This window comes from Brachyistius frenatus, unplaced genomic scaffold, assembly GCF_029030835.1.
Source record: "Brachyistius frenatus isolate BFR_SWC_R1_liver_20210118 unplaced genomic scaffold, ASM2903083v1 Contig_30, whole genome shotgun sequence".
Lineage (NCBI taxonomy): Eukaryota > Metazoa > Chordata > Actinopteri > Embiotocidae > Brachyistius > Brachyistius frenatus.
This window is the reverse complement of record NW_027210629.1, coordinates 4,333,007-4,357,193: the sequence shown is the minus strand read 5'-3', so window position 1 is coordinate 4,357,193 and position 24,187 is coordinate 4,333,007. Positions and strand designations below refer to the sequence as shown.

General features: G+C 45.9%; 1 protein-coding gene across 9 annotated transcripts; it reads right to left on the bottom strand.

Annotated features, from left to right (window-relative positions):
* Positions 1 to 2,517: 2,517 nt before the first annotated feature.
* Positions 2,518 to 23,357, bottom strand: atxn2 (ataxin 2). 9 transcript variants are annotated; one of them, XM_069699630.1, is made up of 26 exons: positions 22,724 to 23,356; positions 21,063 to 21,093; positions 20,657 to 20,716; positions 20,262 to 20,333; positions 18,955 to 19,105; positions 18,032 to 18,046; positions 15,972 to 16,096; positions 15,721 to 15,812; positions 15,308 to 15,496; positions 14,561 to 14,733; positions 13,925 to 14,173; positions 12,063 to 12,248; positions 11,661 to 11,843; positions 11,398 to 11,505; positions 11,128 to 11,198; positions 10,659 to 11,020; positions 10,422 to 10,485; positions 10,174 to 10,320; positions 9,459 to 9,476; positions 8,762 to 8,834; positions 7,687 to 7,880; positions 6,608 to 6,734; positions 6,320 to 6,511; positions 5,996 to 6,213; positions 3,995 to 4,172; positions 2,518 to 3,473 (listed from the first exon to the last, which is right to left on the bottom strand). In XM_069699630.1, the coding sequence occupies exons 1-26, from the start codon at positions 22,831 to 22,833 to the stop codon at positions 3,445 to 3,447; spliced, it is 3,417 nt and encodes a 1,138-aa protein (XP_069555731.1). In that variant the 5' UTR covers positions 22,834 to 23,356; the 3' UTR covers positions 2,518 to 3,444. The 9 variants fall into 9 exon arrangements, with proteins under 9 accessions (XP_069555731.1, XP_069555730.1, XP_069555732.1 ...); XM_069699629.1 differs by lacking the exon at positions 18,032 to 18,046 and having other exon boundaries at positions 18,940 to 19,105; XM_069699631.1 differs by lacking the exon at positions 18,032 to 18,046 and having other exon boundaries at positions 8,768 to 8,834; positions 18,940 to 19,105.
* Positions 23,358 to 24,187: the final 830 nt, after the last annotated feature.

Sequence of the window (24,187 nt, the reverse complement as noted above, 5' to 3'; positions counted from 1 at the left end):
TACACTATATGTAATTATTAAAAGAACTTCTACGTTTCTAACGAGAGTCTCTGTGAGGAAAGTTTGTGAAAGTGTCTGAATGTTGCACGAGATGCGAAACACCGACGATTTAATTGAAGGTTTGTCGTCAGGCCTTTATTTTATTTTATTTTATTGTTTTTTTTTTCAAAGGTTTAACCTTGCTAATTTAAAACTGCACTGACCTCTTCAGACGTCAACTCAGGTGTGACTTTTATCGAGAGCCTACCATTTTTTTTTTTTTATCGGAGGTCATCGAAAGGACACGTCCAAACAGGAAAAGCCTTTTACCAAAAGCGAGTCTGTACCTGGATTTTTCTGTACCTGGAGCTTCACCTCCGGGGGAGCATGCCGGGGGGAGGGGGGATGCCTTTGGGAAATAGCCTGTTGTCTCTGTTTGTTTTTCTAACCTTGCTTTAACACTAACTTCAGCCGATGATTTTCGATTTTTACCTTCAGTAAATCTGCTTAATTTATGGTTTCGACCCGATTCTGTCTCTGTCCTCTTAATCATCGTAGTTTCCCGTTTGTTCTTTTTTTAATTTTTTTTAGAGAAATACATAAATGCGACTTGATTTCCTCCTGAACATGAAGTCCGCTGTGACTACTCCTCTTGTTAAGTCAGCTTTGTCTACCAAAGGAACATTTTTTTTTACAATGGTTGTGTAGTTCTCTTTTGTGTATCGTCATGATCAAGACTGACATCTTTTAAGGGGAACAAAAACAAGGATGTTTTTGGCAAAAGTACGGTTGCTCTTCCTTCCCCTTTACGTGCCCGAGTCTAAACAAATCCCTCGTCACCTCTTTGTTTCTTTTTTTGTTTGTTTTTTTTTTTGCTCAAAGAAAGCAACGGTAACAAATGACTATTTTGAATATCAGCCCCGCCCTCTTCTCTTTGCTGGTTTTTCTTTTTTAGGGAGAAAGACTGTGCCTTTGCCAGAAAGCTGCTGTTGCTTTTCCCCTTTTTTTGTTTTGTTTTTAATTTCTTTTTTTCCCCCGTCCCCTAAAGCTCAGGGTGCGACTGTGTCGTGCAATATCTGAGAGACGTCCCCCCTCTCCCCCCCGTGCTTAACGCCTTTGTATGCGTGTAGGCGGCGATCGGAGGCTTGGATGGATGGATGGATGGATGGACGGACGGACGGACGGACGGATGAGGATTCAGCGTTTGCGCCCGCTCACAGACCGAAGAACAAAAGCTATTTGACAGAATGCCAAATATCCCAGAAATCACGCCATTCCTATCAAAGCGGGGCTGCCACCTTTTTCCTGTCGCTTCGTGGCTTCGACTCGCGACAGGATGGAGTTGGTGCTGGAGAAAGAGCCCCGTGTACCTCAGGTGTCTTTAAGGCACAACGTCTGCTCCAGATCCACCTTTAGTTCCCTCCCCACCCACCCCCCTCCACCCTCCTCGCCTCCCCGCTCCTCCTCGTGTTTATTTTTTATTTTTTTTAAATGTCCAGTTGATGAATGTAATGTGTTCTCAATACTGTTCATCCCGTGTGTCGACTTAGCACTGTAAGCATTCCAGCAGTTCAACCCAGCACCCCCCCCCCCCGTCCCGTCCCGTCCCGTCCCGTCTACAGCCAACGAAAACCACAACAGCTTTTCAGACCCGTCATTGTGTTTGCATCCCTTTCAGTTAGAAGCATCTAAATTATATTAAATATATATATATCAACTGTATATTTGACTTTTTTTTTAAATAAACCTAACCAAAAAAAAAGGACTTTTTTTTTTTCTGTGTGGTCTTATTCTTTTATCGCTGCAGACAAGTCTGCAAAAAAAAAAAAAATAAATAATAATAATAATGAGCAGAGGTTACAGGTAGATGGTCCTCTTTTGTTTTAGGCCTCTGGTACTCTGGGAAACGCTCGAGGGTTTACCAGAGCGAGAACAAAGAAAACGGCGAGCTCTGCGTAGAGGGACAAAATATCTACCTGTATATCTATTATCACTATTATCATTATGCCTCCAAAGACTCGCTCACTGAAACGTGCCTTTTTTTGTTTTTTTTGTTCGTTGCGTCCTTCCAAACCCACAGAAGAGCGAATAAGACGTCGGCGGTTTGATGAGAGGTTCCGTTCCAGACGGTTTCTTGGTGTTGCGTCTATTCTGACCGCCAAATAGGAAGTTTCAGCCGTGTGGCAACAGGAAACATTTTCTCACAAACTATTATTATTAAAGTCACACGTCTACTTCAGTGAACTGAAAAGTGAAAAAAAAGCAAAACCATTCCACCGAGTTCTCCGGGCTGATATCTTTAGATAGATTTCATTTGTATTTGTGGATCTCGTGTGTGTGTTCACTACTCGTGTGCAGGGAGTGGCTTGTCGTGATCAACAAATGTCGTTTATGATTATGTGTCCTCTTGTCGAGGGTGTTAAGGTTTAAACACTTTGGTTCAGATGTGGATGAACCCTTAAAGAGTACTTACAGCAGCAGGAGGTTGAATTCGCAATGATTAAGAAACCCACAAAACAATGAAAGCACAGGAAGCCGTTCAGTTTTTAAAACTTTTTTTATTGTTTTTAATTTTTTTTTTGCTCATTTTTTAAATTATTTATATTATCTACAAAGTAAAAGTTTTAACTTAAAAGTTACATAAGGGTCAGGTGAGAAGTGGGATCTGATCACCTCAGCCATTATAACTTCATAAATAACGTTTCTCCTGTCCTCTTGGCTGCCAAGTTTCTTTGTCGTGTTTCGGTTTTAGTTTGGTTAGAAACTTGTCGTGTAGTCTGGAAACAAACGCAGCACATAGCAGCAGCAATAAACAGTAAGATTAATACTGTCTAAAAGTTGGAAGAGTTGTTGTTGTTTTTTCATAACAAGGTGCAGACAAAATACAAGTTCCAGTTGAAATTTCTTCCTCTTCACTCTCACTGATTAGTTACTCTCAGGCTCTCTTTCACATCTTACTTGGCAAGCTGACATAAATTGCAATTTGGGACCCCTGAAACTGTGTGTGGGGGTGTGTGTGTGTGTGTGTGTGGGGGGGGGGGGGCATTGTGTGGTGGGGTGGGTGCATTTTGTGTGTGGGTGTTATGTGTGCATATGATAGTGTGCGTATGAGTGTGTGTTGTGTGGGTGTGGGTGTAGGGTGTGTGTGTGTGTGTGTGTGTGGGGGGGGGGGGGCAGATGTCTGTGTGAACGGGGCCTGAAAAGGAGCAGTCTTGTCCGTTAAAACCGTCTAGCTCGTTAAAACATGTCACTGCATCAACCTGTTAACATTCTCTTATTGCCTAGTCTGGAAGGGAGGGGGCGGGCGGGCGGGAGGGGAGGGGAGAGGGGGGAGAAAAGCTGACGTGAAGCATGTCTGGTGAGGATGAGGAAAGAGAGGAGAGGGAGGGCTCTCGTCCTCTTCATCGCCTGCTCATGAAGGCTCTGGTGGAGCGCGTCGTCCCTCAGCTCGCCGTCACCCTCCGTCTACAGCTGCTGCTGATGATGAGGTTGCACTGCAGGGACGAGACAAAGCCGAGGGAAACGTCCAGTTGTCAAGGGTTACGTATGAATGACGAAGACAAAAAAATAAAAAAAAAAAAAAATACTGGAGGATCAGGTTCTCATTTCTTCATGCGTCTTAAAACAACAGTTACGCCCATATTTGTAAGCTGGCTGAAACATTCCCTGCGGCCGTCGGACCGTCGGTTCCTGACGCGCCCCCCCCCCCGTTTCCCCTCGCGATTATTCACAAAGCTCCCGTTTTTCCTAAAAGAACACAAACCCTCCCTCTTGCGTCCTTAAACACGTCTGGAAACAAGAGAATTTCCTGCTCAACCTTTTCGGCCCCGCGATCGCCGGTTAAAAACAAACACAAAACCTCGTCCTCCAAAACGTCTTCTTCCGCATTACGCATATTGCAAACCGTCCCCGGCAGCTGAAACGAGTGAAACCTTAACAGCTGGCCGGGTACGGTGACCCTGCTCACCGTGTCCCCGCCCGCCGCCCGCAGGGGTGCGCCGGTAAGTCGAAGTACCTTGTGGATGTGCCAGGTAGGAGAAATGTGTGGTTGAGGAGACGGGGATGGGGTTGAGGGCGGTCTGGGTCATCTGTGGCTGCGGCCCCCCCGGGGGACCCTGGGTGGCCATCAGCATCATCGGGGGGTGGGTGGTGCCCGGGTGGTGAGACTGCACCAAACCGGACTGCATATGGGCCTGGGGCGTGAGACAAAGCGGACGGGTTAAAGGCGAGCGTTGACGGGAAGCGAGACGGCGAGAGACGGGACACGTTCGCGGCTTTGCGGGGTGGTGGTGGGGGTGTGGTGGGGGAGTGAACCGGAACAGCTGTCGGGTGAGGAGGGTGGAATCAAGTGGGGAGGCACGATGTTATGGATGGTGGACACGTTACAGGCGGATCACGTGAGAAAATTCAATTCGTTGTTCTGATCATAGATTTTTCAGCTGATCATTCCTTCCAACCCGAGCTCGCTGTGTCTGGTGTGTGTGTGTGTGTGTGTGTGTGTGTGTGTGTGTGTGTGTGTGCGTGCGTGCGTGCGTGCGTGCGTGCGTGCGTGCGTGCGTGCGTGCGTGCGTGCGTGCGTGCGTGCGTGCGTGCGCGCGTGCGTGCGCGCGTGCGCGCGCGTGCGCGCGTGTCAGCCCTGCCTTCGTGTGAACATTCAGCCGTTGGGTTACACTTTACTTAGATCGACGACGCTCGGTTTTAAAAAAAAACAACAACAACAACAACAACAACAACAACAGAAGAACAAGCAGAAGATCAAATCCTGCTCTCTCTCTCTCTCTCTCTCTCTCTCTCTTCACAGTCGACCCAACCCCCCGTCTTCACACGCGAGACGAGTTCACAGTATTACGGAGCGTGCGAACGCTTCACCAGACGCACCGGGGTCCGTCGGTGAGAAATGATCCGAGCTCTTCCCGACTCCGAGCCCCTCCTCCGCTCCACCCGCAGTGCGTCTCTTCCGATCAGCGGGGAGGACGGAGGGGAGCGAGGACGAGAGAGAGAGAGAGAGAGCGTCTGCCACACCGCGGAGTTCAGTAGATAATCATCAATCAGACCGAGAGGATGTCAACTTACTGTTTTAAGAATAATAAACGGCGTGGCCCGAGTTTACGTGGACGACAAACTATTACGAATCGATGTCGCCGACGCTCTTTATTCTGGAGATGTCGTGGGCTCTTGGCACGCGAGACGTTTGGAAGATCTATATTGCCGGGTTGTCGTATTTGTACCGGCCACAACAAGCCCCCCCCCCCCCTCGTGGGTGCGTCTCTCAAAAAAAAAAAAGAAAGACTAAAGTTTAACATCCCACCGGCATGCGCGAGTTAATCATCTCTTTTCCGACCAAAAGACTTTCGAAGTCGGCTCAAACTCCCGTCGAGCGCTCAAGGAGGAGGAGAGGCCTCGCCCGGCTCCGTCAGGAAATCTAGCGGCGTCCCTGAAGCCGACCGACGCGTTACATCTTATCTGCAGCGCCGGCACTCGTCAGTCCTTCCGGCGTGCGGCGTCTCCAGCCGTTGCCGGCGAGCGAGCACGGGTCCGGTACGGAGGGTGTCGGCCGAACCTGGCGACCCCGCTGCGCTCTTTGATTCTTATTCAACTCTTGTGAAGTGTGCTTCCCGGGAACGGTGGACTAATAACTTACGCGCGTGGCCAAAATGTTAAGTGTTGGGAGGAACTGTTACCGGGTTACATCGAACTGAGGTGGTTGGGACCGGTGAATGGGGTTCGTTCTCCCTCTGACTCCCTTTCAACTGAAACCTCGTCCATCCACAACTGCGAGCTCCGCTTCCGATATTTAAACTCGGTCAGACCGCCTGAAAACATACGCCTTCACCTGCAGCATTGTCGACATCAAACACGATCCATTCATGAACTTAAACAGCTGGTGGAAGTGCTCCCAGACTTTCTCTCCCCCACGTTAAAAACCCCACTCGGGGAAGCTCCGCCCCCTCCGGCCCCTCCGGCCGGAGCGAGCCGCGGTTGCCGTGCGTGGAGCCGACGGTCGGCGGCGACCTACCTGCTGCACGTGTGCCATGTGGTTGTGGTTGTAGCCGTGCTGCACCTGCTGCGGGTGGATATAGACGGTCTGCTGGGCAGAGGGGAACGATGCCTGGGGGGACTGAGGGTTGGGCCCGGGGGTCATGGAGGGGGGCGTGGGGGCCAAAGCCGAGTACATCTGCTGCTGCGGGGGCTGGTTGGCCAGGTGGAGGGCCTGGGCTGCTGCCGCCGCTGCCGCTGCGACATACAAAAACACAACGCGCGTGAACACGGCCGTGCGGGCTCCCCTCGATGGCGGTCCGCTCGGCGCGGGGTCGGTGCCGGAGCGCCCGGAGGCTCTCACCTGCTGCAGCCTGCTGGTGCTGCTGGTGCTGGACCGGGCTGGCGGCGGGGTGGCTGGGAGGACCTCCGTGCTGCGGCGGGCCGCCCTGCTGGGCTTGGCCGGTAGGCGTGGCGGAGGACTGGGGGTGCTGCGGGTGAGGGTGCAAAGTGGCGCTGGGGTGGGGGTACTGCTGAGGCATCGGCCCTGGAGACACTGTAGGCACAACAGGAGTCCGTGTTGGAACCGACCGAAAAGCAATTAAAACGGGACGCCTAACGCGACCCGCGAACAGCTGGCGGGCTGACGTACCATACATGGTGTGTGTCTGCTCCGGGTATTGCGTGGTCGAGGAAGAGACCAGGCCGGGCTGGCCGTGGGTCGGAGGAGCCATCATCCTGGCACTGCCCTGCATCACCGGACTGAACACGTGCTGCGCCTGGGGGGGGGGGGGGGGGGACGCACAAGGACAGACACGAGACTGACAGCATCAGCGACGGAGTCCACCGGTGGGTCCATCGAAAGGTTCGTCTCGGCCGAGGGTGGACGTCTGACTAGACTGTAAGGCTCGGGCGTCGGCTGTTGTAAAGAGTCAAAGTGGCATCGAGCGTCTGATGTGATCGGACGTTTCCATACTCGAGTTAAGCTTTGACCGGTTTTAAATCCGTATTTTCTTGAAATAAAAATCATTTTGTGCTAAAACAATATGTAACGTTTAAGAAGTTAAATAACAGCGTTTGCTTACCAGACGGAGGAACCTCAACAGTCATTTTAGTTTCGAACCTCACATGTCGGATTGTCAACAACAAATGTACATTTCTGACAATATCAACCACCACGTTAACAGATGGCCGATTTCATTTGCCCGATACAGGGCTGTCAAAGATACGGTAATAATGACATACATGTCTAATGTGAAAACCACAACATGGTGTAGAAAAAGATCCTTGCGTGAATTTAGAAATATATATATATATATTTTTTTTTTTTTTCCTATTTCCTGTTATTGGTATTGGCTCCAAAAATCCAGCATCAGTCAGGCTTTAAAAACAACAATGTAAATTGGTGATTTGAGTATGCTTTGCTTGAGCCTTGCTGCTCGCTTTAAAATGAGAATTTTTCTGCGCAGGGAACCTTCTAAAGTAATTCATACGCGTTTGCTGTATTAACTGTGAAACCCGGAGGCCAAACTCGGCGCTGCCTCTCGGGCCACGTGGAGGCTCAACCTGCCCGACGCGCGGGGCAGGTATGGTCAGTTCAGGCGCGAGAGGCGGGAGTCTGCCCCCCCCCCCCCGTCGAGCTGCTGAACCGCAAGCATCTGTCCAGGCAAAACGCCGACTCGTGAGCAGCTGGGAGAGGTAAAAAGGGACGACGACGACAGTAAATCTTACCTGTGATTGGTAGTGTGGCATCTGCTGGACGAGCTGCTGACTGGTGAACTGCTGCGGGCTGCAGGTGAAGTACTGCGCGGGGTAGGCGGGGCTCTGTGCTACAATAGGCGGGCCTGCTGCTGTGGCTGGGTGCATCATGGTGGGCGTGCCTGGCGGGTGGTGCTGGTCTGACCTCTGCTGGGGCATGTTGGGTACTAAGAGATTCATGTTTGGAGATTACATAGGGCGGGGGGGTGGGGGGGGGGAAAGTCAATGAGGAGCAACCAAAGTGCTGCTGGTTACGAAAGAGACGAGCGCCGTTTCCTGACAGCTGATTGTAATACGAGCCGCCCCTTTCGAAACACTATCCCTGGAAAATAACGGTCTGGAGACGAGAGACACGTGACCAGATCATCTCTGGACTCTCTTACGATCATTTGAGTGTACGCCGTTTTGATTTTGGCGGCACACGGCAAATCAATTCCCTACGGGAATCACAAACTCCCTTCATGAATTAACCAATCGGTCACATGTCCTGCGAAGCTGAAGGACGGAGTGTGAAGAATTTTCAGACTCCTTTTCAGCTCCTCATCGTGACATCCAGTAATCACTAATGCCCGGCTGGCTCTGCAGAAGATTCAGCCTCCTGCTGTGCTTCAGTATTAACGCGTCAGGGGACGCTCTCCGATTGATTTCACTGATCAGGAATTTATTTCCACGGTGGCCAAAAAAAAGTAGGGATAATTGAGCTGAGAAACTCCCCTCGAGTTTCATCACCAAGATGGTTTCATCAACACTTTTAGCGCCAATTAAATCTTTAAGACGTATAAAACACACTTTAATCTCGCCAGCTTCGCACAGATATAAAAATTAAAAAAAAAAAAAAACTCGTAATGTAACGGAAGCACTGGTCGGTACGTGAACCGTTCCCAAGAGAAAATCGGAACGTCATGAATACTTAAAGATCTTCAAATAGGAGTTATTACATTGGGGCCTAATATAGTAACTTTCCCAACCTGATGTATTTAGTGAGTTTAGAGAGAAAGAGAAGTTGGTGTCGGAGAAATGATAGAAGGAAAGCAGTGATTCTTCTCACCTTTACCTGGTCTGTAGGGTTTTGACTGGCTGACCGTCATATGAGGCATCTGAACCTGGTACATAGCCGGAGACTGGAGGGAGGAGGGGGATGAGGATGGCAGATGAAGAGAACACATTTATGCTCGATCTTCTCAGTGAAACTCGAGCATCTTCCCTACGAGAATGAAAAGCCCTCGACTAGAAATAGGTGACTTTATGCTTGTTTGTGCGAGACCCACGTGGCTACGCGGGGAACCGCTCGCCTCACACGTACAAAAACATAGATCGGAAACCACTCGTGGGCATTAGCTCTTACCTGGGGGGGGGGGCACATGCAATGACTACGCCCGCCTATCGTTGGGCTAAAAAAAGGCGTTTTACAACTATCAACCAAACACTACTTGTTACTTCTGCTCCTTAACGTCATACACCATGCATTTCATTTACAAAACAGTACTGCAGCGAAAACAAAAAGAGGCTGGAACTGTTATTAGCTTGTAGCCATTTGTCTGGTAAAAAAAAAAAAAAGTCCATCTGGGATGACAAGTTTTAAAATGAAATTGCAATAAGAAGTTGGCAAAAGAACATCTGATGGCATTAATTCAACAAGCAAGCAAAACATCTCAGTACTGATTGGGCTTTAAAGAAAAAAAAAAAAAAACAACAACGAAAAAATAAGGATTTAAAAAATATAAATCTTAGAAAAATTCACAAACCTTCCATATTATGCTTTTCTAATGGAGCGAGAGAGAGAAAGAGGAGGAGGAGGACGGGGAGAGAAAGGAAAAAGAACCACTATTTAGTTGTTATCGTTTGCATGTGTCTGATGTTGGCTCACCAAGTTTTTCTTGAAGCAACAAAGAACAAATAGCGATTCACAAATGTAACAGCTTTCATCAGAAAAATTGCATTGGGAGTGCTTAGAAATGTCATTTTGGCATCATTGTATAAACATTTCAAACATTTCCTCCTTCCTTAAAACATTTCTGAGCTTGTAAGATCAAATATTTACATTTTATTTTTAATTTATTCATCAAAAATCATTCAGGTAACAGAACTTTTGGAAGATGAAAAAGGAAAGACGAGTGATGACATAAGATGCATATTCTCTATATTGAGGTGTACGAAGGAAACAAAGGAATAATAAAAAAAAAAAAAAGGTGATGTGGTCTTTAAAAAAAAAATAATAATAATAATAATGGAAGAGAAACTGAAGAAATAATTATCGCATGCGTTAGATATGAATCAAAGACAGAAGAGGGAAAGAAAATTAACGAATGAGGACAAACAAAAGCAGACATGTTCGGAGACCTCGCTGAAAGGGATCGGTTTCGATGGATCCCGCGTTTCCTGATACTACGTCATGCTCGGGGTGATCCGTGTCTGAGCAGAAATACGCTGCACGCTTCAACATGCGGGTGTTTGTCTTACCTGCACTCCGGGGCTGACTGGTGTAAGCGGGTACATCTGGGGGAAGCACACTGTCTGGCCATACACGGTGGGAGGCTGCTGCACCATGATGGAGGGGCTGGGCTGGCCCTGAGGCCGGGGAGGCGTCGGGGTGTTGGCTGGTTTTGGCTGACGGAGAAGAGACGGGGACGACGGTCAGAGGCATCGAAATGAGATAAACAGCGATCCGAGTTTGTGGTGGTCGAACCTGTATAGCAGCGAATACCGACCTGTGTATTAAACCTGGGTTTGAACTCGTTGGCATTTGGGTTCAGGGTTGACTTTCTTACTTGACTGCAGGAGGAGAACAAACAGTGACCATTTGAATTGTGACGATATCATTAATATACATTTAATGTTTGTTTTTGGACAACAGTGGATCTTTACTGCCCCGAAGAATAAAACGTATCAGGCACAGATGATCAATGACGGTTTTGGTCTTTTCAAGGGACTCCGTCTCCACTCACTCTTGCACTGCCTCCTTCTTCTCCTCCTTCTCGTCATGCTTGGCTCCGCCGAACGTAGACGTGCCGGTCGTCTGGACTCCTTGTGACGTCACGTCGAGCCCTGCCCTCTTCTGGTCCGGGGCGGAGGGAGACGGAGACAGTGCAGCGGGGCTACCGGGCTTACTGGTGTTCGTGGCGGCGGACGGAGCGGGGCCGCCGCCGGACGTCCCGGCGGCAACCACTGCAGCGCCGTCTTCGGTGCCCTCCCGCCCCGCTGTGGAAGCTTTGTCCAGGGAAAGGTCTTTAGGCTTGTCTGCTGCATCTCTGGCAGGCTTGGTCATCATCTGGTCGAAGGCAGGATCTGGATTTGAACTAGACTGCAACTAGAAGCAGGACAAGAAGAGGAAGACTTGAAGAGGTGCATACAAGCTCTGCGAGCCATGTCAGACCTCGGGCAGTTCTATACCGCATGAATGAAAGAGATACTTACTCTAAAATCTACACTAAATTTCTTTAAATTATCTATTTGTTTTCTGTGGTCTGGTGCCATAGAAGGGGGTCCTGTAAGTAGAAAAAAAAAAACTTGATTCAGAGTCTGGAAAGAGCTATTTAATGACAGCACATCAGTCCAAACTACATTATGACAGCTAAATAAATAAAAACATGGTGGAAACAAGCATCTCAGATAAAGCTTCACAGCACGTTGAAGTTTGAAACGCTGATTTCTGAGGCAAATGCCGATATCCAGTTTACACTGTACCTTTACAGACTGGTCTGGTGATACTAGGTGAGCTGTCCAAAGGCTTGATGTTCTCCTTGTTTGCCGAGGGGGATGTTTGTCTTGTCTCCTGGACACGACACTCTTTAGCTATAGAATAAAAACATAAGTCTGCTTACTCCCAGTATGAATGGAGAACAAGGATCTGAGAACAGCACTACTGATAGTAACAGAGCCTACTGCACACTAAACCATCAAACCTTTTTCCCTCAGTCACTCTCGGCATGCGTTGACTTTAATCTTACCATCTCCTGATGAAGAGGCGACCATGTTGGGGGCGGGGCTAGCAGCAGTAGGAGAGGAAGCTGACGGTGCAGCAACAGTTTCTACAGGTGCTGTTCCCGTCTGGGGTGACGGGAGGGAGGAGGAGGAGGGGCCAGGGGAGGCTCCACCCATACTGTTCTGTCGGGGGGAGCGAGGTCTGTGAGCTGAGGAGAGGAAGAAGAAATACGAATTTGGTGATCACATGATGTAACTACATTCACCCATCTTGATTTACTCGCCGATATAAGAGAATAGGTATTTGAAGTGTGTCACCTGGCAACCAGTGGCGCTAAACCATAATTTCTGACCTTGTTTGCACACAGAAAGAGTAAATAAATAAAGAAGAGGAAGGAAAAAAAAAAAAAAAAAAGAAAAGATTCTACCTCCGCTAACCACTGAGGACCATGTCCCTCCGGAGGAGCTACTCCTGGTCGGTGGAGTCACTGGGACCTCTCCCGGGGTATTATGGGAAATTAAATCCACTCCTGGGGGGACCCCACTGGTTCGGCAGGGTGGCACTCTGTGAGCGCGCGGTGTCCGCTGTGATTTTGGGGACATCCTGGGTGGACCTGTAGATGAAGACAGACAGGTACAAACCCTCCCGCTGTGAAGGTGTCTCTTTAAAACTCACCTGTGTCTCACAAAAAGCTTTTAAAAACTCAAACCTCTGCAGTGATTACGTCCTAATCTAAGGATTAAACATCACGTCAAACAGCAGTGTTATTTGCTGACATGCGTGTTAGTGGAGACGCTGCAGACGATCCTGTAAAGTGGCAAAACGACATCACACTTTCCAAACCACAACAAAGTGAAGTGAAAGATGAGAAAAGGGAAAACAGAGATGATGAGGTGGAAACCAGGAGTTCCATCATTTGCTGTTTAGTAAAATTTGTGCAGTGAACAGTCCAGAGCGAAACTGATCTTTGGCTGAACAATAGTTGAACATTTTGCTATGTACAGTAAAAAATATTTGAAAAGTAGAAACGCGTTCCACAATTGTTTAAACAGTGGCATTGAATTATTGTCACTCAGTGCTCCAGCGCATTGGATTCAACTTCAAACAAGAACCAAGAGGTCAGAGTTCACCTATAGTTTTAAGTAAGATATAAAAATTTGGAACAATGTCAAAAAACTTCACAGTGGATGTTTTTTTTTTTTTTTTTTTTTTCAGATATTAAAATGAATTACAGAGTAACTTAGTACTGTGGTTGGTGCTCGATTTTATGTGTTCTGTGTCTACAATTACAAAATCAACCAGAAAAGGTGCAGCTTTTCAGCTCAGTGTGACAGTCTCTGCTGTGTTCTGCAGGTGTTGAAGGTCACGCTAGTTTCTGTCCTCTGATCTCTGGGTTTCAAGAAGGACTAAGCTCAACCCTGCCTGTCCCCCCCCTGTGGTGCACCGACGCGGTACGGAGTAGACACCGCTGAAGGAGTGCGAGGGGAGATCGTTAATCGATTTTGTCGATGGCATCGTTCTCTCAGACCGATAAAAAGAAATGCTGAAATGGATCGCAAAAAATAATTGGGCGGTCGTTAATGTAACTGCGTATATGTATGGGAAACACTGGATGTAAATAAAGTCAACTTAAATATTGATATGTTGCAAATCCAATGCACTGGAATAGAAAGCTGACGCAGGAGCCAACGTCCCCGATAAGCACTGCATGTGAGAACCAACTAATGAAGTTTGGTTTTAATAATTTATCCTCTTTTTAAAGGGCCAATACAAACTTCTGTGAGCATCTTCCTCATGTTTCATTCAAATCTTCAGACAGCCTTGTAATTTGTTGTCGTTACATTTTTATTATGCTGTCTGCTAAGATTATGGTCCTTTGAATGCTTTCAGACAACATTTTGACAGACTGGTGTCTTTATATTTTTGGTGCCATAAACTCCCACGAGGCAGAAAGGACAGCACACACTGAGGTTCATCCACATGCCGAGGTGAAACTGCCTGATGCATTGACAGAGGATCAGATTTGTGCATTACTGTACCCTCACAATTTACAAAAAAAAAAAAAAAACTGAGAATCTGACCCAAAATCAATGTAAAGAAGCAGTTTCACATGTTTTTGTTGTTTCACACTAGACCTGGGCAAATTTATCATTTGAAAGTAGTTTCCTTATTTAACTTTGAAGACCCTTTGAACAGCTTTCAATATGACCAGGAATATAACCGGGAGTACAATCCCTCCACCTTCAACTCATGCCTTTGCCCAGGTCTACTCCACAATGATGTGGGTACCTTCTGAAGACATGCGTTTGGGCACAGTGGAGGCCAGCGACGTGGGCCCATGGTGGGAAAAGGAGGATGAAGAGGAGGGATAGGAGGGGTGGGATGAATGAGAGGGAGGCCTGGAGGGTCGAGAGGGGGGTCTGGAGGGTGGCCTGGTGGGCGTGGTCGCCCGGGGAGGCAGGGAGGAGGGACCGGACTGGTAACGAGAGGGGGGGCGGGAGGAGGGAGATGGACAGGGTGAGGGCCAGTGGGATGAACCTAAAAAGAGGCAAGGACAAATGATCAAGGATGACTAACAGCGAATGACAACCAGTTACAGTGGAGGAAAGGTAGTTGGAACAGAAAGAAGCCAGAGATTAATAATTATGAGGAAAAAAAAAAGGCAAGACAGAAATAAAATGGTTTGATTGACAGATATTCAAAAAAAATGGAGAAAATAAAATAAACAGGAACAGCAAATACAAACATTCCGACTAACTTTACATCCATCAAACAGTACAAGATGTTTTCCAGTCACAGTTTGGCCACTGCACTGACCAACTCACTCATGAACCGAAAACCTCTGTTCGTCTCAGAAGTCCTGCGTATATACAGTAGGGTGGAGCAAGTAACGCAACAGAGTTGTGAGTGATTTAATAAGCGTACCTCCGTTGACCACCCTCTGATCGGCCCCAGAGCTCGGACTGTAATCATGAGGGCCCGGTCGAGGAGTTGAGGGTCCAGCTGAGCTCTGACCCAGACGAGGTGAATTCTGACGTCCTGGTCCCCATGACATCGCCTCCCTATTCCTCTGACCTGGAGGAATGTACTTGTTCTCTCTGCACACAAACAAACAATACAGGCAGATGGTTCAGATAAATATATAGCAGGAAATAGTCAAGATGAGAAATTAGTTCTACACGCCATCACATTCAACTAAGTACTTCTCATTAGCCAAAATGATCGTGTTTTCTTTAATTACCAGTGAAGTATTTGTTCTGGGAACAGCTGCTGTCGACTTAGTGAATTTGCTGGAACTACTTCGCCTCCCTTTAAGGCTTAAATATGCTTCTTAAGGCAGTGCCTGCGTCATTCTACTGCAGACAGCATTGGTCATGCTGTCTGCAAGCATTACGCACGTGCAATATTCGTACTTGTGTTTGACATGCTAGTATGAAGAAATATACGTACAGCCTTCTTCATTGGCCCACAGTATGCACATTTAATAATAATTATGAACTATGCAGTGTTGTGCTGCTGGGTGGTAGGGGAGCTGACAGTGTAGGACCAATCAGAAGCTTATTACCAACAATGAGAAATAATTAAATCTGAACACGCTGCGAACACAGGCCACAATTACATAATTACATGTATTGTGCCACCTCCGGTTTTGAATGTGTACCCTGGTCTCACCTGCTCAGTGTGTGAGTCTCCCTTTCCCCCCGCACCACAGCGGTGTATTTCTCCTCCTCGGTGCGTTCGTCGTTCTCCAGCGCTACACGGGCCTTGTACGTGGCACTGGCCTCGATCTCCTCTGCCAGCTGGGCAGCACGAGCTTCCCTCTTCAGGAACTCCTCGGAGTTGTCCCGCTCTAGGGGGACCCTGGGAGGAGAGACTCGGGTCAGACGGAGAGTGACTAAGGAGTTTAAAGTTTTACTTCTTTCATGCGAGGTCAGATATATATATATATATATAAAAAAAAAACAACACACAATTCTAGTATCTCCAGCTCCTCTGTTAGGTGTATCATGGCGTGTTACTAAATAAAGACTTTGAACAGGGAGAAAGGCACAGAGAGAATACGAAGACAACATGGAGGCGCTTACGTGTATGTGGACAGGCTGCTGTCATATGTGGACAAGACTCCGTACTTCTCCTCATTGTACTTGAACATGTCATTGGGATCCCACCCATTTGACTGACATGAAGAGAGAGAGAGTAGCAAAGAGAAAATATTTGACAATAAGCCTATAAAAACGTATCAATGCGCTTGATCAGATGACACAAACTATGTTTACTGTGGATGGATATGGATTCATTTCTATGTTTCACACGTGTTGTGTATCTGTTTCCTCACCACATCTGTGTCCAGAGACTCGAGGCTGTCAGAGTTATGGGTCTCTCCTCCATCCCAGGGCTCGAGATCTTTCTCTTTATGCTCGCCATTGATCCTGCCGCTCACTGCTGCATCTGTGAAGTTGTCTGCAGCATACACAAAGAATACATTTTTATGTACCACATACAAACCCATACAAACACGCACACCCACACACCCACACACAAGCTCATGACAGTAAACGGTCACATGGCTGCACTCTCACTGTTTATGCAGGGAAACGCTCATGCCTCAAAAGGCCTCTGCCACAAACTCTCACAGCAAAGGTCTGTATGGAGGTGTTGGTGGTTCAACAGGCACTCGCATCCAGACATGGGTCCAACCGGATTGGGACAAAATCCTTTCAAAAAATTTTTTGAGCTAATGCTTGAGCTGGCCTTGGTACGGCTAACAAGGATGAACGGTTCTGACAGTGTGAGCGAGACTGTGAATGCAACCTTGTAAAGAACAGGAAAAAGGGAGCCTTGAATGTGTAGCTTAGCTTGTAGCTCAGTCAATCAAGAAATAAGGCCAAAGCCAACTTTTATCAGAAATTAAATTCAGGTATCACAGAGTAACCGCGATGCCTGACTCTTCCCCCCAGCTTCATTTTTTAAGCATCGCCATGGCAACATCTTGAAAGGCAGCCTTTATAGGTATAAAGAAAACATCCAGAATACCTTGGCTCAACAGAATGAATCACAGACAGGCATGCTCAAAGACAAACCCCCAATTATATTTGAAAGGAAATCTAATCACACGTTAGCCCAAGTCTGCTCTCACATTCTCAGATCTGGCACCGATGGACTATGTGCATAACACGTACCAGCCACCTGGAGTTACATAACTCAGCCATCCCAACTCGTCTCACCAATACAAAGGGCATTTAAGCATTTCTGGCACCGAGCGAGTTTAGACAAACACTAGATTGGCTTCATACAGACAGTTGGGCTGAAAGGCCTGGTTTTGATTTCTAGAGGTTGTTGGCATGCGTTGTGCACACTGTCCATCAAGGGAAATTTTTACATAAAAGAAGGAAAATTTACAAATCAAATCTGGGCATAGTGAGGGGGAAGCAAACATGCATTTAGACAGCAGTCCATTTGATGACCTCAAAGTACTTTTAGGGCCAAAAGAAATTAAACATCCTGACAGAACTTCATATCTATTACAATGCTAAGAAAGCAAATAAAGTGCTAGTGCTCAACATGGGTTTGCAATCTGTTGCTTTTGAAGGAATCACAATAATAATAATGCTGATGATTTACCTTCTAGCACTGATTTAACATGAACTCTGGTCCACTAAGGCTTAAAATCTGGTGCTGCAGCAGAACTCCACGTTCAAGAAAAATGATGTTCTGGCAGATAAGTTAAAAATAAAAATAGTAACAAAATCCTTCTTCAAGAGAAGGAGACTGTCATTGCTGACTAGCTACATGAAGGCCTCAACTGTGCTTGAGGCTAAAACATAATAAAATGACTTAAAACTATTTATGTTTAAAAAAAATAACTTTTTAAATGTCATCTTAAAACCTAAACCACAGTTAAAAAGAAATATGAGCTTTAGAATAGTTAAAATAAACAAAAGAAGTTTCAGCATTAGTTTACTGCATTCAATATTTCACACTATTGGCTGTATAAAGTATCTCTCACACATCCTCAAATTCCTCACAAGTAAGACCAAACATATAACGTCCACTTTGAGTCACTGCTAACCTGCAAGCTAACAGCCGAACTAAATAGACTGTCAAGTGACAATAATTCTACCGAAAGCAACATCCACTCTAAAGCTAACAAAGGATCTACTGAAAAGATGGAGCAAGACTGACCTGCATCAGATATCTGATTCTTAGTTGTAGATTATATGAAAGCAGCGCTTCTTAAATTCTCCTATCAAACTGGAATTAAAGTGCAGCAATAGATCATGCCCAAACCTTAACACAAATGTTATGAGTTTAATTTCATAATTCCAGAAGGCTGATCAATGTGTGTGTTTGAGTGCATACAGAGATGTGTGAGAGGAGAAAACAGCCATATATTACCTGTGTCAGAGGAGACTAGACCATTGGAAAGGAGAGACACACACAGATGACAGAGTCAGAGGATGGGCTGACACACAGAATGACTGACTGGTGATCACACCAACAATAGATTTCCTGCCCAACATATTTAACATATGTTTCAACTATTTGCAAGTGTTAAAGTAAAACTCATGGCTCTTTCTTCACAAGCTTGAGTGCAGTTTTCATTGTCAGGCCATGTGTAGCAGACTGCCCACATCCCACTTATTTCAGCTAATAAGTTAATGACAAACACATTTAACTTCTAAAAACACAATTAGAGCAAATTGCTATCTGTAGAAATAATACATTTTAAAAATACTAAAGTTTAAGGTCTTGTTGACTCAGATAAATCAGCGGATTTGTTTTTGTTTTCTGCAAAACATTTCCAGCGACGGCACATATTATTGTGACAATTTTACTTTAGACGTGACACTGGTGCAGCACCACGTCTTTGAATCATGTGGCGAAACCCTCACACTCATTTTCGGGAAAAGTCAACTCTCCCACATTCTGTTATCGTTCAAAGGAGAATTATGTGGTTCAAGATGAATTACATGAAGAAGCCTCATTCAGCCTTATACTGAGTGTCCTTGGTGCACTGGGGCAACCTTAGGACCAATCGATAGATCAAATTGGTCTTCACTGACTGGCCATTCAGAGCAGACACACAAGATTTGACTCATGGCAAAGCCTCTGTGACATCAATGTAGTGAATAGAGACTGAAAGAGATCAATACATTGTGTGTATGAGCTGATGGGTATTCACTCCTGCATGTGTTTATTTGTGTGTATGTCCACTGCATACAAAGTGACAAAGTCACCTAAGTTATCATGTATCATGTATAAGACTAGGTATATGAAGACTTCTCAGTGATATTTGCCAACACAAATGCCCTCAGTACCTTTCCTGGCAAAATTCAGGTCCACATCTTTGAAGGTCACCACGACGACATCGGACGCCTTGAAAATGATGCTCTCCACAATATCTTCTTTTCTGGGGCCTATGCTTGGCTCTGGGCTCTTTCGGTGGGCTGCATCCAGCACCAGGTCACACTGAGGGGGATAGGTATGTTTAACTGAATAAAAGGGAGATCTGAAATACAGCAAAGGCCAACAGTATCTACAGAGGAGCTGAGAAGGCATGGACACAGATGACAGAGACCAGGCACCGATTCATCCCAATCAAAGTCCAAACTCCAAAATTACTAAGTAAAAACGTCAAATATTCGGTTTCCAGCTTCTCTTCTTGCTGTTATATTGTTATGAATCAAACATCTTTTCATTTTAAACTGTTGGACAAAATGTACGAGATGTGAACAGGTCACCTTGGCTTAGACCTTAACTATTGCAATCAACTGTTTCTATTTCTAGTATAACAATTTTTTTTTTAATTCATCTAAATGAGTAAATAAATAACCAATAAATGAATGGATCATGAGAATACTACTGATAAGCAAAACCAGCTACATGGAGCTCTGCTTATTTATTGGCATTGTGCCAGATGGAGGACCTTCTCAGAACTCAAATTTCCTCGGAACAAGACGTTGTAATACAACTAGTATATTGCTGTGGAAGAAAATTGAAACCACAAGTCCTGCAACCAAAACATTAGTGTTGACTAAGATAGTGTGTACAGAGGGGCAGTGAAGACACCAACATGCCAGTATTTCAGCATGTTCGGCAGCTCAACTTGCACACCCTGTGATAGCAAAAGCCAACTGTGATGCTTTGTTTTGGTCTCAAAACAAAGTGGTGTTTTCTTGTGCAAGCACACCAAATTCGATCTCTTTTGGGGTCCTGCCAGCCTCATTCAAATTGCAGTCACTCAACCTTATAAAAAGAAGTGGGAGGTATAAGATACATAATAAAAAATAGGGGGAGGGGAAGCCAAGCTCTACCAAATGAACTGGACAGAATCCTCTCCCACCACTCAGGTTAAGCTGTTCATTCGTACAGGTCCCCCCCCGCCCCCCCACCACAGAAGATTGGGGAATACTTCAACCTAAAAGGGAAGACGAAGGGCCACAGACCTCTGCGCCATAAAAGGGAAGACGGAAAGGGCTATCCTTGTCTAAGCCACCTCAGGGGTGAAGCTGCTATTTGGTGCTATCACAGTTGAGCTTAATCACAAGTGCAAGAAATGAGAAAGTAACAGATTTAGCTAAATATTATTGCCGATTAAGAACATCACACTGTGTATGATCCTTACCTCTGGACCGTATGTCTTAAATACTCCTTCATAGACTGCTCCGTTTTTCACTTTGAGCTCACACTTGGTCCCCTGTAAGTAAACAGGCCAATGTTATTCACTGTATGCGACACTCACTCAATCAAAAAAGTGCCAATGTCAATTTACACATTTAAAACAAACTAATTCAGAAACCCATCTGCTGTGAAGCAGACAAGTGATGGATCAATCTCTGCTTAAAAGAGGCTTTGTTTTAATGCAGTGTAGACATTTTGAAGAAACAGCATGTGGTCAAAGAAATACTGCTGTTGCTAATTCATTTACAGTAAGTATAATTCACACTTCTGTTCATCAATGTTATTACACACACCACAAAATTCAGAAGACCACACAAAAAAGACACACAGTAAACATACCACCACTGAAGTCAAGACATGGACCATCCTCATATTTGCATATACACCATTGAAAATTACCTAAAAAAAAAAAAACAACACAATTAACTTTAGAGGTTCCCTATTTGCAAAGAAAGATTCTCATAATACAGTCTCAGAGCCGTGTGATACCTACTGGACATTTGCTCCAGTCATAATGCATACGAGACATATCAGTTTCTCTGAGGTCAAATTGTATGCTTTAAAAAAATCATGATAAATTGTTTAAATGACTGCACAGAATGAACAAAAAAACCCAACAATTAATTCATTTTGTGTACCTTTTCAAAAAGCAGCTGACTTCAGGTACACATCATTCAGGTATAACCAACTTCTGCTAATACTGGTCTATTCTACACATATTTGGGAGAGTTATCAAGTTACTTACTGCTGCAGGACTTTTACCACTGTGTCTTCCCCTGAAACACAAAAATGGCATCAGTGTCAAACTTGCCATCATCATTAAGTTCTTCCACACTTCCTGAAACAAATTGCTAGCAGCTGTGTGGCGAAATAAGAGAAATTTTGGAGATGACAGAACTGCCGTTTCAAAAAGGGGAAACCTGAAAATCATCATCAATCTAAACTATCTGGGTTAATATAAACCAGCCTGCCACGCAAATGTAGATTAATTACATATTTGAGTGCGATGCAGATCCCCCAAATCTCCCACGGACCCTACCACATTTTTCAGGTTAGAATAATGGTCAAGGAGCAGCTAGTCATCTCTGGCCTACATCCCAACCCAACCCCCCCCCCCCCACCCCACCCCCCAAGCATGTCCTAAAATGCACCTAGTTCAGAAGCTGGCACACCGCCAAGGAATTCACACTTCATTCAATGTAAGCCATGACCACTTATCCCCTTCATTATACCCGCTGTAAGTGAATGAGTAATAGCCTCCCTGAAACACACGTAATTTTAAAGCCGAGTCAACTTGGAATTGAAATACATGTATGCTGGTTTTGCGTGCTCCGAGTCCAACTGGTTCAATCTTGATTTACGGTGTCTCCGCTCGGCCTGGATAAGATGGGAACCTACGCAGCGAATGGGGCGTACCGTCCTGGTGACCGGTGAACAGCAGCCCGACCAAGTACCACCACCACACAAAAAAAGAAAAAAAGAAAAGCACAATATGCACGCAGATCCCGCACTGACAGCGTGTGTCGGCTTCATCTTTGGGGGTCGACATGTACCGAAAAGTCATGCTTCAAGGACACTATTTCTCACGAGCAGCAAAGGCAACGTCAAGGTTGAAAGCCCGTCGGTCTATAATTCCCCCTTTTTTGTTTTTTCCTCCTCACTCCCGTTTCCACACCCCCCCCCCCCCTCTTTTTTTTTCTCTTCGTGCGCCCACACCGCTTTTTATATCAATTTCTCGGCCACCACCGTTGCAGCAATGTTGCGGTAGCGTACATGAAATAAAAAAAAAAAACACAAACGCAGTGGGTTTCGCAGCCCTCCCGGGCTCGTGTGGTTCCCCCCCCCCCCCCGCTAGCCCGGCAGCTACAGAGCTTGAACGAAGGCAAAGAAACGCAAAAGCATGGGCTGTCAAACAAGGCTAATTACCGCTAGCAGATCAAGCAACTTGGCCAAGCTGCGACAACGCGAACAACACATGTAGGGAAAAAAAAAAAAAAAAGACGACGTGCCCATCCAGATGTTTCTAAACAGCAGACCGGATTATGTGGTTGTTGTTTTTTTATTTAAAGTGCAAGATGAGGTGACGTTACGTCGAAGTTGCAGCACTCCCCGGACCGAGCGGACAGGCCTCGCTAGCTTTAACTGCATCACGTTACGCTCGGCGACCAACACGTCGCGAGGCCCGCAGCCCGCCGCCCGCCACCCCGGGCCGGTGTCGGACGGACCTCTCCCCCCCACCACCACCCCACCCCGACATGTCATCTCTCTTTTACCGCTGGAAGCGATTCGTCTCCCCCAAAGTACAGAAAACCAGCCACGTCGGCCCCCTTTTTTTTTTTTTTTTTTTTTGCTGTTGTGTGTTTTTTTTTTTTTACTTCGCTCAGTTCACGTTTGAACGTCACAGACCTGCCCAGGTTCGGTCTCCCGCCGCCGCTTCCTCCGGCACCGGAGGCGGCGGCTCCAGCGGCGTTGCCACCGCCGGGCTTGCTGCGATTTCCACCTGCCTTCATTGACATGGTGATCCCATAAAAGACGGCGTCTTAAAAACGACCGGTTTCACCCCCGCAAACTTCCCTTGACGACGACGAGGAGGAGGAAGGAAGGAGGAAGGAGGAGGAAGAGGAGGAAGAAGAGGAGGAGGAGGCGTGTTGGTTGTGTTGACGGCTCGCTTCAACGTTAGCGACCCGAAGAACCGGCTACCTAGCGAGGCTAACGTCAACGTGCCTCTTCGGGATGGATGCTATGCTAAACGGCTACCTAGCTCGCTGGCTAACGGTTGCTAAGCTAAATTAGCAATCCGTACAATTCCTATTAAAACAGGAAAAAAAAAAAAAAAAAAAAAACATTAAAAAAAAAAAAAAAAAGACAACGCGCCCTCAGTAACTCGTCCAAAAATAAACATGTGTTTTACACCTCTTGTCAATTTGTGATGCGATCCTCAACACACACACAAATATCTCGGTTCTCTAAACAGGTTTGTAGCTTCTCGGCTTCTTTCCGTTGCTAACAGCGAAAAGACCAAAACAGTCTGAAAGGGGACAAAAACCAGCGGAGGGATATAAGAAAGGTGCACCGGCTCATAACACGACTGTTAGCTCTGGGTTTTTTTATTTATTTATTTATTTCATCACCACCATATACAGATAAAAAAAATAAAAAAAAAACCTGGGCTAAAAAAAAATATTAAAAAAAATCTAATTGAAACAAATAAATGCACATTTTTTAGTTTTAAAGATTGTAACCCGACACGGCGGCACTACTTTCAGGAAGTCCGTGAATCTTCAATGGCTGTTTGGCAGCACACACGTGAGCCGGCGAACATGCTACTCACACCGGCGCGCGCACACACACGCCGTTTCCACGCCGCTGGTGTGTGCACATTGACAGTGGTGGAAAGTAGTTGAGTAGCTTTATCTACTCAGGTCCTGCACTTAAGTAGAAACTTTAACTTTATTGAGTATTTCCCCATGATGCTATTTTACACATCCACCCCACTGCATTTAAGATGTCGGCTGAATCTTGTACTTTCTACTCCACTACATTTTATTTGACAGCTTTAGTTACTTTTAAAATGCAGATTTGACACGATGTGAAAAACTTAAAAAAGCCTGCAACACATTTTTTTTTAAAGGTGAAAGTGGTTTCCAACCTGTTTGCCTTCTAATGTCTTACACAAAGTACGGGATAATCAGGGTCACATTTCAGATGTCTGCGAGTTGTTAATAGCTCCACAAATTGGGATTTTTTTTTTTTTTTTCACACTGAAATTCTCACAGGGATTCATTTAAAATTCAAATGACCCAATATTTCACCAAAAATAAAATACAAAAATCCGAAAACTGAAAACAGATTGTGGATCAGAACTTTTTT